At 38.6% G+C, this 12,491-nt stretch overlaps 1 protein-coding gene and 1 long non-coding RNA gene across 4 annotated transcripts; one reads left to right on the forward strand and one right to left on the reverse strand.

The window, feature by feature from the left end:
• Positions 1 to 126: 126 nt before the first annotated feature.
• Positions 127 to 9,762, forward strand: LOC116926005 (oxytocin receptor). 3 transcript variants are annotated; one of them, XM_032932779.2, is made up of 5 exons: positions 127 to 402; positions 479 to 524; positions 616 to 2,885; positions 8,590 to 8,702; positions 8,883 to 9,762. In XM_032932779.2, exons 3-5 carry the CDS (start codon positions 1,754 to 1,756, stop codon positions 9,195 to 9,197), a joined length of 1,560 nt encoding a protein of 519 aa, XP_032788670.2. In that variant the 5' UTR covers positions 127 to 402; positions 479 to 524; positions 616 to 1,753; the 3' UTR covers positions 9,198 to 9,762. The 3 variants fall into 3 exon arrangements, with proteins under 3 accessions (XP_032788670.2, XP_032788666.2, XP_032788680.1); XM_032932775.2 differs by having other exon boundaries at positions 390 to 524; positions 595 to 2,885; XM_032932789.2 differs by lacking the exon at positions 127 to 402 and having other exon boundaries at positions 409 to 2,885; positions 8,857 to 8,992.
• Positions 7,557 to 8,141, reverse strand: LOC116926033. The gene is made up of 3 exons (XR_004395844.2): positions 7,988 to 8,141; positions 7,656 to 7,871; positions 7,557 to 7,590 (listed from the first exon to the last, which is right to left on the reverse strand). It is a non-coding gene; the product is annotated as an uncharacterized LOC116926033 (long non-coding RNA).
• Positions 9,763 to 12,491: the final 2,729 nt, after the last annotated feature.

The raw sequence follows: 12,491 nt of genomic DNA on the forward strand, positions 1-12,491 counted from the left end.
TTTCACAGGTGCAAATATAGGAGAGTATCTTACTCTGTAAGCTTAACTTAATTTGTTCAGTTTAACACCCTAAAGCAGCAGAGAGAGCATGGAAAGGAAAGTTATCTTTTTATTAAGAAATTGTGGAAATTAGTTATGGATTAATCTAAGTTTTGATCTATCATGTCCAAGGACAGTGATAGTTCTGGCGTGAAAAATCTGTGCTTCATGGGAACTCTTTATAGGTGAGTTGCATCCCAGTGGCTATTCATGTACTTGGAGACTTCAGTAGATGAAATTAATGCGGTACGAGCAGCTTCCTTACATCGGAGAAGGTAACTTTCAGCATTACTGTACATCATTTGCACTGTTTACAGAAAGTAGTGCAATCATATGACAGTTGTTCTAAAGGAAAACCCAAACGTAAGTGCCCTTCTCTTTTCTCAAGCAATGGTACTAACTTACTCTGCCATTTGCTTTTTAAAAATCACTTTATTAGTAAGGTTAAAGGATTTACAAATATCTATTCTACGTATACAACTCAGGTATGCTTTAAAAAAAACCATAGCGCAATACGTAGTAGAATAGAGTTACAACAAATTGTCGATTCAGCAGAATATTCTGGTTTTCGTTCAGGCAATCGCGATATTAAAAAGGCCACGGTCAAACTACAAATCAGAAGTGCACGGCTTCCGTTATTTTTACAAAGACAAGCATGGGTATCATTCTAGAAGGGAAAATGACCATATTTATACAAAAGATTGCTATTTACCGCTGTTTTAACATTGCATCATGGTACGTTGAAGAGAAGTTTTTACCATTAGTTTTTCCCAATTCAATGTCTAGCAGTATTCCCAATCTATCGTCCTACGAAATAAAACAGTTTCATGTTGATCCATCCGGATTTATTTTAAACATTTCCAAGATAGTATGTACTAGATAGTTCGGATTGGGCACGAAATTTTGTTTCGTGTGCTCGGATCGTATCCCAGGTTATCAGGCGGTGAACGTTAAGTAACAACCATTGGGTTTGAAAGGCTTATCGACAATTACTTTATTCTTTAGTCTGCATACAGCTTGCTCTATATCACACCAATATCGTCGTATCTCAAAAGTCGTAATTCATTCTTCAAAGTGCAAACAAAAAAGAACTACTGTATATCTGGAAATCTCTAGTTGTAAGTCATAATGAGCTAATAGCGCTTTATAGCAGATCGCCGAGTTCGTAAGTAAAAAATGCTGAATATGACATGCAAATGCCACCAAAATTTAACAAGATGCGCGGCTGTGAACTGAGCAAGCGGTTTGGCGGCCAGCAGAACTACCTGCAATTGTCCCTTACATTCGAGATTCGTGTTCGTGCAGAATCCAAAGCGGCGAAGCGACGCTCAAGGGGGCGTGACTTACCTTTTGTCTCTGCCGATCTTTCTCTGTGCTGTGAATGCACCGCAACCGAGAGACGCGCAAACAGGCTACAGGCAGCGGTAAGCGTGGTTGGTTGTGGTAACGTGCTGCATATCCACCGAAACACACTTATCGTTTAATATTACAACGTCGTCAACAGAAGACATTTCGAAGTGCTAAAAACCGATAAAGTGAATTGTGAAAAACGTTAAACAAAAGTTTGATTTATTCTTATTTTTTTCCACATTTAGCGTCTCATTTGTTTGTTGGAGGATGTTTAGCGACATTGCAATGGTGACTTGACATTAAACCTTTTTAATTCACTCTTCGCGTTGACGCTCAAGCGTCGTGTAATATCAGACCCATCATCATGGCAAGCAGTTCTTTATTGTCTAACGTGACAAATGTTACGACAGAGTTGGCCAGTTCGTCCCGTGATGAAAAACTTGCTTCTATTGAGATCGGAACGCTCTCGTTCATTCTATTGTTGGCCGTCACCAGCAATTTGACTATGTTAATCGCGATATGGCGTCAACGTCGTAATCGTCCACTATCTCGCATGTATTTTTTCATGATGCATTTAAGCCTGGCAGATTTATTGGTAGCGCTTTTCAACATTTTGCCGCAATTGGCATGGGACATAACCTATCGATTTCACGGTGGTGATGTGCTCTGCAGATTCGTCAAATACACGCAGATTATGACGCTCTACCTCAGCACGTACATCCTGATGTTTATGGCTGTTGATCGTTATCGGGCTGTGTGCTGTCGAAATTTACACTGGAACTCGCTCAAAGTGGCTAAGTGTTTCGTGGCCGCATCGTGGGTGATGTCTATGCTGTTCGCCATTCCGCAGGCTGTCATTTTTCACGAAGAAGAAATCAGTGTCGGCGTGACTGACTGTTGGGTCCAATTTGCCGAGCCGTGGGGCGCCAAGGCCTATGTCACCTGGTTCGTTGTTTCTATTTTTGGGGCCCCACTTCTGGTCGTTGCTGTGTGTTATGGCGTCATCTGTCGACAAATTTGGATTTACAGCCAAAGTGCTCAACCTTCACTTTTGCCATCAGACAATTCCGCAATTCCGTCGCATTCGTCCATTACCGAAACCGGATCTACGTTATCCGTTATGAGGCGTTGGTTCCTAAGAGCTGGCATGCGCTGGCAAAAATCACGGAATTCGAGTAATGCCATCAAAAATAATTCGGCGACGGCCTCACAATTATCAGACACCATTCCCATGCGGAGTTTAGCCACTCAGCAAGCCAGTAATCCGCTTTCCACGGAGAATAAAATCAGCCCGATGCTCCCGCAGCCTCCACCGGCTGCACCTCAGCGCTGCCAACAGATGTCATTGCGACGCTCCAACAGCAACCAGAACCGCATCACAAAAGCCAAAATGAAAACAATCAAGTTGACACTGGCCGTCGTCTTGTGCTTTGTTGCTTGCTGGGCACCTTTCTGTATTACTCAACTTATCATGGTCTACTGTCCGCCTACCAGTCGTAAGTGCCCGTTACTTCAAATGACACTACACTTTAAATAACTATTCATCGAGGCAGCTATATGTCTGCTGGCTGTGTGATTTGCGTTCGTTTGTCTAGCTGATTTGGCATACTGGCATTTCTTTTGCTTCCATCACGATTCCACGCCCCATTATTATTGGCGTTATGTCAATTTTAGAATTTCATTTGAGATTGCGTCAATACCTTTTTTTTTATTGAATTACGCAGCGATTTTCCAGTACTTGGCGTGATGAAGACTCAGTCCATACGATGAAACGTTGTACTCTGTTTATTTGCTCTTGCAGGTGTTTTACAGTTGTTATCAAACTTGTTCCACAAAAAAGTGAACCTATGGGTTTGCCAGACATATCTGGTAATTTGAATAGCCTATCAGAATATTTTTAAACATTTCTTTTCCCATTTATCACGACAGTGAAGGATTGTGTTGGGGGGGGTGCAATTAATTTGAAAGTGCTACTTTCGGTTCAACAATAATTTTTCTTTTTTAAACAGACTACTAAATGGCCTCACGATTGAGATTAGAATTGAATAACATTTTAAAAGATAGCCACTTTGGGCTAGAACAAACACCCAACAGTCCTACTAAACAAACCCCCCCGGATACGGTCATTGAAAAGCCATTTAATTTTGACAATTTCAGTGAAGGACGAGGGAGGGAAACTTCAAAGATTAGTGAACCTTGGCGTTCGGGAACAACGCTCCCAGTTTTCAAACGTCTATTGTAGGAAATAAAGTCTTTTTATTTCGTGCCTGCCTCAGCCACAACTAGAAGTTGCATTTCATGGAAAGTGAAAAGGGAACAATACCGTATTTTTCGTTTCAACCAACTTCAACGTATTCATTATAAAAAAACCAGTCATCCCATAACTTGAACTGGAAAAAATGTCTCAAGGTGATGGAAGCTAAATAAGGCCAACCAAGTACTGCTTAGTCAGATCTTTTGAATGACTTCCATAACGATACATTGGAAATGATTGCTGCTAGTAATTCGTGTTAAAATGAGAGGAGATAACAAAATGAAAAGAAATTGAAAAAATTGCAACAATGGTCAAGACGAATACAAAAGCTTCCAAAAATAGGTTATTGAAAATGTGCGAGACATCAGGAACTATCTTTGTTTTATCAATACAGTAGGCGTATACTATGCGAGCGAATACAATCGTTGGGCTTATTCACTAGACCTTTTGTACAAAAATCAGTGTCAAAGAATTGTTTTCTTTCATGAACTGAAGGGCTATGAGGAGTAAAAGAAACGATGTTAGATTTTTTTTTTATGTACTGTACTTCAAATGAAAGCCAACTGACAGCAAAAATGTTCTTACTATGGTGACTGGATTTTAAAAGGAACCAGTCAAGCCCAGCATTTGCATTATTTTCCTGTTGTTCAATCAAAAGAAAGAGCTGGTAAACGGCATTGTTTTTAATGGCTTTTTTGGCAATATCCGGGTTCGATCTTCAACCGATTATTTTTTTATGTTTTACTTATTTAGTTTGTTTTTTTTTACTGTCAACAGGTCATGTTTTAACAAATGTGTTGCTCTTTCGTGGTAGATGAGAGTCCAGCCATGATTCATTAGCACTAGATAGATATCGTGATTGAAAACCGTATCTTCCCATACGATACATAAGACTCCATCTAATGATTTCTTCATTGCTAACCGCACTGGTGCTTTGAATGATTCAATACCTGTTTTATGAAGTGCGCAACATAGACGTGAGAAACACTCAAATATATATCGCCTCACTTTCACTAATAATAAAGAGACACGGGTACATTCCCATCGTCTAACCACACGGCGCATTATTTGCGGGTAATTTTGTCATAAGGAACTATGTTTACAAAAACGTTTTCTCATCGATATCTTATCAGGGAAAAAAATGCGGACTTTACTTGAACTTGATCATACTTAAATCCTTGAATAGGACGACGCGGGATGGATTTAGAATGGATATGGGTACAAATGACATCTTTGCATTTCATATTTCATGATTGAAGAACCTTTCTCAACAGAAAACAATTTTCATGTAGGAAAGTGGTTACACAAACTAGCTTATCGGGCTATTTGTTGTCACATTGTAAAAAGACAGGCATACACATTTTAGTCTCACACGTTACATTTCTTTTTCGTTTTCTTGTCAAAAAAAATATTTAGGGAACTGAAAGAAAACGTTACCAAAGGCTGCAAATGTGCGTTCTGTCACTTCCTCTTCTGTTTGATCAGATGATGCAGTTCACATATTTGTTAGCGTCATCGACGTATAATAACATTCTTTGTCGAGATGCTTGAGAAAAGACTGTTTGCACAGTCGATGACGACATCTGTTTGAAATACAGAGAAAAACATATTCGATTTCAGGGAAACCTTGTGTGTAATCTTGATCACCTATTTCATCTGTTTCTATGGAAACTACCTAATTACTTTCAATTGTTTCCAACTGCAAATTGCTTATGTGACCATTACTACGTATTCTGGCATATTTACTTAAGTAGCTGTGAATTCAAGGTGTTCAAAATTGGGTGGTCTGCCTTCTAGACTTCCAAGGTTTTTGAAGAGTTTGTAGAGATCGCAGCTGGTGTTTTTTTCTTTACGTTTTTCAGCTGTTGTTGTCATATTTTCACGCTTTACCACCTGCTTGTGGTTTTGTGCATGTTTCCTAGTTTTTTTTCACTTCACAGTCCACCATTTAATAGAAATTAACAGCGTTACATAATTCAGTGTTCTCATTACACTTACCCACTGTGAGGGAAAATCATGTTTTGGAGTGTGAAAGTGAACAAAATCGCTCTTGTTTTGATTTTTTGGCAACAAAACCGTGTTTTTACTATACTACTACGCTGTTAATTTGAGACTGGGGATAAAAATAATGGTACTAAACATTTTTATACTTGATCTAAATCTATATTCACACAATGTTCCTTGGCGACTTGGATAGAATTTTATTTTTGTCGCGAAATAAGCCGTTAAAATGGCAGGCAAAATTATCCACGTTCGTCGGTGACCTTCAGTATTTAAAAGAGGCTGCTTGTGAGTGTAGTAACATTGATTTTAGGTACGAGATCGCCATTGGAGTGTACTAGTAATAGAGAAAATAATATTAACACATACTAACGACTTTGAATTTAAATAACTTAATAACTGTAAGTCCTACAAAAAACTGAAATCTATTTTCGTGATCATCGTCAAATTTTATGTCTAAATCATGTATATTTATAGTTATAGCTGGGGTTTTGAAAAAAGAAAGAAAATAGTGAAAAACGTCCGACTTTTTTGCAAAAAAAAATCGGACTTAAAAATGTTGACTTGGATTTTGATTCAACTTAACCTGTTATAACCAGATTTGAACGCTGGGTGCGAATAAAACATTAGTTTTCTCGTTAGTTATGCAGTTTTCGAATAAAACGAAATCATGTCGTCCTCTATCGATCTAGGATTGAGTGTGTTGCATTGGGCATTTTCTGACCAATGAAAAGATATCCACGATACATCACACTAGACTCGTAGACCTCCAGTAAGACTGAAGGAATAATTTTCACATTTAGATGCATCACGCTAAGTTTTTGGCATAAGAACTTGCCAAAGGCAATTTTACAACCGATGGGGTGTTACTATTCAACAGTTTGATTTAAAATGTATGGGAGAAGAGAAAATATGTTCTTGTCTGTTGAAATGACATTGGATGGGACGCAAACTACCGTCAGATCAATGGAATAGAATTTGCTTTTTTTAGTTTAGCATATGCTTAAAATAAGGGGGAAAATGTATTCAACAGTTACATCTGCTTGAACATCCATTGAAAATGATGACTAATGGATGTAATGGGAGTTGCACGACTGTGATGTCTGTTCTTTACAGTAAGTTAGGCGTTCCTAATCTTGTTCCAGAATTCGTTCTCCCCACTTTGATACCGGAACTCTATGTCTGAGTATACATAACTGTAGCCGTCTGGTAAGATCGTGACACAGCTTGCCGGTAGCTTGACCAAGACTTGTGAGAATCAGCATCAAATTGTCCAAAAGATAAACGCAAGCAGCTATTCACCATGAGTAAGTTGAAAGACACGAATGTTGGGAACTTCTCACTGATTCACGGAAGTGCGAGTTATCTTTTTGTAACAAATTAAATCAAGTTTACAATTCGATTCGTTTCGTAGAATGTATTTTACGCTTGGATCACTTTTAAACATGTACACAATAACCATACATAATTTACTCTTTGAATATTTAAAAAAACTGTATTGGTTGACTACAGCAAAATGGAACACATGAGGCAGGTCAAATTTTCACATAATGAGACATCATTTAAGTATCTGTTCTTATATAAAGGTTTTTTCTGAATTGTAGATATAATTTCAAGTCAAATGAAAATAGTGGATTGATATTAAAAGCGAACAAGGAAAACTTTTGGCACGGGTATAATAGGGAGATAGGAAAACATGAGGGCAAGTGTCCATTAATAATAAAGAAACATTCCATTTAAATACTCAGGAGTCTGTGATCAAATCAAGGGCCTCTTGTCCAATTGCAACACGATGGCGTGCTGAACTTGGCACAAGACCTTCGTGGGTACGAGAATTCTCTGCAATGCTGATGGTCGCTACAATGAGCATGACCAACAGCATGTATCCAAATCCCAGCATTTTTATTTCTTCTTTGCGGTTCGTACGGCGTGACTAGAACGAACGTCTAAAATTTGAGTCATAAATTATATAAGCAATGGCCCACTCAACTGTCGATGAAATATGTATTACCTTGCACTTATCCCTGACAGTATGAAAATGTGTTTTCAACGCGTAGCAGCTTTCTAATTTGATGTGGATTTGCAAAATGCAGTGGCGGTACAGAAACAAGAGCTCACACGTGGAACGAAAGAGATAATGGAGTCAAATGTCCCCAAACGGTTTTCCCAGCCCAGAGGATATTTCCGTAAAACTTTAAAACGCCTTGGGAATTCTTGTCACTGTGTACTGCATGGTAGAAGATGAAAATATCATAAGTACAAAAATTGACTATCAGTCGAAGCACAGACAAAATATAAAGTATTTAAACTGAAAAAAAAAAAGGTGCTCCAAATTTAACAGACCTGTCACTCAAGAGGTTAGCTCACTACTGACTCTGAAAACCCGCGAAAGGACCTTATTATTGCCTATTTTCATGCGGCTTCTCGGAAAATTCTAGAATCATCTAGGGCATTGTAGATAAGGTCAATACAAGGTCACAGTTTTCCCATTTTTATTGTTCCTTGTCTTATCGTACCATTTCCCCTTCCCTCCATATAGTTGGAAATCTGCTGATTGGCTAGTTTGCTAGAGGTTACAGATGTGAAAATGAGCGGGAAAAAAACGTAAAAACCCAGGAAAACACAGTACGTGGTTTGTCTGCTAGTTTCGCGTATCGTCATTATCTCGGTAGTCATCTGAGAAAAGACGTTATTATTTTTAGAACAAATATTGGTCCCTAGACATCAGAATAATGAGCTGGCAAAGAAGTTGCCATTAATTCTTTCATTTCCAAGAATAGACTAAACTCAGAGAAGGATTCATTTCTACAGCAAGGTCGTTGATGTAGCAATAAGGCTGCTAAGACTTGACATTACCAGATTAAGATTTGACGCCATATCAGAAGATCAGCTTATAATTCTGAAATATGAGTACTAAACTGACTACGTGTATTTGTTCATTACAGAAGCAGACGTAAGTCCCGTCGCTGTTATTATTCTTCTGCTAGCTTCATTAAATTCCTGTTCCAACCCATGGATTTACCTTGCATTCAGTGGCAGTCTTCTCAACCAAATGAGGGTACGTATACTAGTAGTTCAGCATTATGTTCATTTCATTAAATGGCCACCTTTTTCATTGCCAAATTTTGAATCACCCTTTGTAAAATAGAATGTTCCACTGATTCATAAAAGTCAACAATTGAACTTGACAAATATATAAAGAGAAATATCAGTTCTCTTTTTTTAACGTTTGAAAAAGGTATGTTTAGGTTTACGTTGGCTTCGTGGACAGGACAAGGACAGCATTGGTGAAGACGATCGTCGAGGAGCAGCAGGCCCAGCTGGGGGTCAACCTGCCGACACGAACCATCGGTTTGGCCGAGGACCGAGACGTGCCCAAACGCGTGACCAGCACCGTCAAGTCATGGCTGAACAACAGCTTTTACCGGCCGGTGAGCAGCACCCAGCAATGCTGGCCACCAAATGCACTCGTGCAGATATTGTGACTCACTTAGGTAACACCAAAAAGCTGCAGTTCCAACAGAACCATCAACACGTGGAAAAAATTGGCTGAACTAGGGAAAGCTTCCCAGCGAACCCCCTCTGAGTCGTGCAAACAAGAAAAGAAAAACAAAACCGCGCTGATCCGTCAAAAGTAACGCAGTCCATGCTGCCTGGACGTTTTCCCCACTTGAAAGGAAAAACAAAAAAACAAGAAATATCTTTCAGTGTTCGCTTTTTGAAGCGCGTCCTAATTTTTCAATGTTTGTGTTTATTTATGGTTGTGACTGCTGCTCTGACGCAGAGATCTCATCCGTTTTTCGCTGTTTTTCTTACTGTACATGTACGCAACGTGCATTAACAACAAAACCAAACACGGCGTCGCACATGTCTTTTTCACGTTGAAAACCATCGCAATGTCACGTCACACATTCGCTGGCATACCTTGTTTCATGTCTATACTACTATTCTTTCTTTTCTCCAGCAGAAATTCTTATGGAAAGCAGACGGGAAACATGCTGCGTCTGTTAGGTCTGTCTTGTTTTCCCTCCTTCCATTTTTACTTTTGTTTTGCTAGTGATTTCTGTGTAATACGATATCGACGTACAGTAAGAACCAAATAAAATATCTGAAGTGCTCTGGCTGGCATGTGTCGTTTCTTGTCTCTCGCATTTTGTCCCTTATCGATGTTGGCCATTTTTTTTGCTCTTCATTACGCAGATAAATCTTTGTTCTCATATCCTTCAGGAAGTTGGAAGATAAAACGATGCTTTTTCATCTTCTCTCTATTTCGAATCTCTGTAAACAGCCAGGAACCTTTCATGCGAGTTGGCAATCTGCCCTGACCATGTGTGTTTTTTGAACGATACCGAATTGATTTCAGACCAGGATTTGCGTCATCAATGAACTCGGGATACCGAGAAACCCCAGGAAAGATTGTTGCCATTACCCTCACACCTATATTTGATTGCCCAACTTTTGTGACACGTGTGCGATTGGCTTTCTCCTATAAAAGCTGAATTCCGGCTCCTTTCACGTCAGACGCAATTAAGCCAACTGCGTACGTTATCGATGCAGTTATAGCAGGACGTGACGGCAAAAAGTTATTTTTATTTATTTTTTTTTATGTTCGTTGGTATAATAGATTGTGTTCAAATGGATGTGATCGAGTAAAGTACTCACATTCGGGCCATTCGTCTTTGTAGTGTGAGGGGGATCGATTATTTTTGCGGACTCGTTCAATATAGACTACCAAATTAGTTTTCTCGCACTCGCTTACTCGTTTTCTACAGTTTTGGCTCTTTTTTTTTTTAATAATGGAACCTTTATTCGAGTCGTTTGACGATATTTCTTTATGCGTTGCGCAAATTGCCACGCAAGCCGCCCCATTTGAATTATTTTTGAACTATCAAACAGCGGTGTGGTCTTTTCTTTTGCTTTTTGTTTTTGTTTTGTTGAACCAATAAAAGTGTTGATCCAAATTGGAGTGATTGCTGAAAGCTTCAGAGTGCAGCAGCATTTCAGCAGGCTTCTACGTCCAATCATTTCAATTAGGACACTATTCCCGTCGGCTTCAAGCCAGTAGGCGAAGCAGCTTATATAAACATACATTTCCGGCGTGTTCTTTCTTTGCGCTTTGAGGTATTTCGAATTGAGCACAGTGGATTCCTTTCGCAGGAAGCGTGGCTCATTTTGATGTTGATATTTAGGCTTGACCAGCATTGCAAAAACCGTTCAACTGTTACATTGTTTATACCAGATGGAGTAAACGCAACAACGAACAATGCGTTTCAGTTTGACACGGCTGACATTGATCTTCTCCAGTGCCTGAAAGTGTACACAAGACGTATAACACAGCCTCGATTACAAATGAATTTTAATGTTACCAAAGGTCTTACTAAATAGCTACATTCCATTGGTATACACACCCTTCGTGATTACCTTATATTCATTTTCAGATAAAAAATTTAACAATGGAATTGGACGTCAGGTATGCACGCACGGTTTGCTGAAAGACCATAGTATACAGATAGCCATTCGGATATTTATTTTCATTATTTAAAAAGTTGGTTGATCTAACGGTGAAAACATTGATTGAAGAGGCTAAAATACATCTTTTTCTCTTCCGTAACTAATTGTGTGTGACTTATCTTTACACAGCTGATGAGATTACGTTTATTTGATCTGGACATTTTACCGCCATTTCAGCATAGGATTTTGTACCGAAAGCAATAAATCCCCTTTAAATATTTGTTCTTAGTTATAAACCCCTCAGTGATGCCAATCCGCAGCACCGTATGCACTTTCCTTGTTTTGCAGTCGAAGTTTCGCAGGATTATGAAAGCGTATGCACTTTGCCTCAGCTTCTATTAGCTTTCTCATCATCAAATATTCAGTATAACAACAGTTAATTGAAATATTTACCTTTATGAAGAAGTTTTCTTCCCTGTTTGATATCACTAACAACGAATATCAATGATAGCAAAACTGCTCTTCCAGTAAATACAAACAACTCGTTTCGTCGCATCTGATCCAGCGGTTTATTCTGATTGAGTATAAGAAAGGGTTATTCTAAAATCATTGAAATTGTTCTCTTGATGGGTGTAAAATTGGATTCGAGCCAGATCTTATCGTAACTCTACTTTCTCGTGAAAAAGGACCAATTTTTCCACTGTCAGCGGTGAGAACACACTTTTATCGTATTGATTAATCATTTCAAAGGAAAACCCGGAAGACGTGAAAAAATACGGCAGTCCATTTCCGATTCGTCAATGTCATCCGAAAAGAAGAAGACAGAACGACCTTTTAAACATTTTTTTGAAGTAATCAGGAGACACCGCTCTTTCTATATCTATATATACATTTTTTATATCTGTATATTTCTTTATAGTCGCTCCTATAAAAACAAAACCGATCAATACCTGTCTTGTCGCGATTGCGCGTTTTTACTGAAAAATTCGTTGTCGATTTCAAATAATTTTTTTTTACGGTTTTTCATTTGATTTCGCATTGATCAGTTTCAAACTTTTGCTATAAATTTTTGAGGCATGATGCAGCGCTGCATCCGAAATACAATAAAAAAATTCTTATACTTATCAACTTGCATACAAGCGTCTGAAAATCAAATAATCTATAGAACTACAGTATATAAAATGTGCTATATGATAAAGCACGATTTGGATATGCAGCTATTTTACTGGTTCAAGTCAGCAGTACAGTACGGATTACGTATAAAAGTTACGAAGACTTTGTCATCTTAACCTCCCCCAAACTCTTGGGGACGTTCCATAGCTAATGAAACCATATATACCGAAGGCTATATAACCATAGGAAGTAAACTGGAATAAACTTGCCAATTCTTCGGAAG

The sequence above is a fragment of the Daphnia magna genome, linkage group LG1 (genome assembly GCF_020631705.1).
Source record: "Daphnia magna isolate NIES linkage group LG1, ASM2063170v1.1, whole genome shotgun sequence".
In the NCBI taxonomy this organism is placed as follows: Eukaryota; Metazoa; Arthropoda; class Branchiopoda; order Diplostraca; family Daphniidae; genus Daphnia; species Daphnia magna.

Bases quoted from the DNA above. Each gene is read 5' to 3' on its own strand.
- LOC116926005 (XM_032932779.2), top strand. From the start codon at position 1,754: ATGGCAAGCAGTTCTTTATTGTCTAACGTGACAAATGTTACGACAGAG. The intron at 2,886-8,589 runs GTAAGTGCCCGT...TGTTCATTACAG, and splicing joins CTACTGTCCGCCTACCAGTC to AAGCAGACGTAAGTCCCGTC. The intron at 8,703-8,882 runs GTACGTATACTA...CGTTTGAAAAAG, and splicing joins GTCTTCTCAACCAAATGAGG to GTATGTTTAGGTTTACGTTG.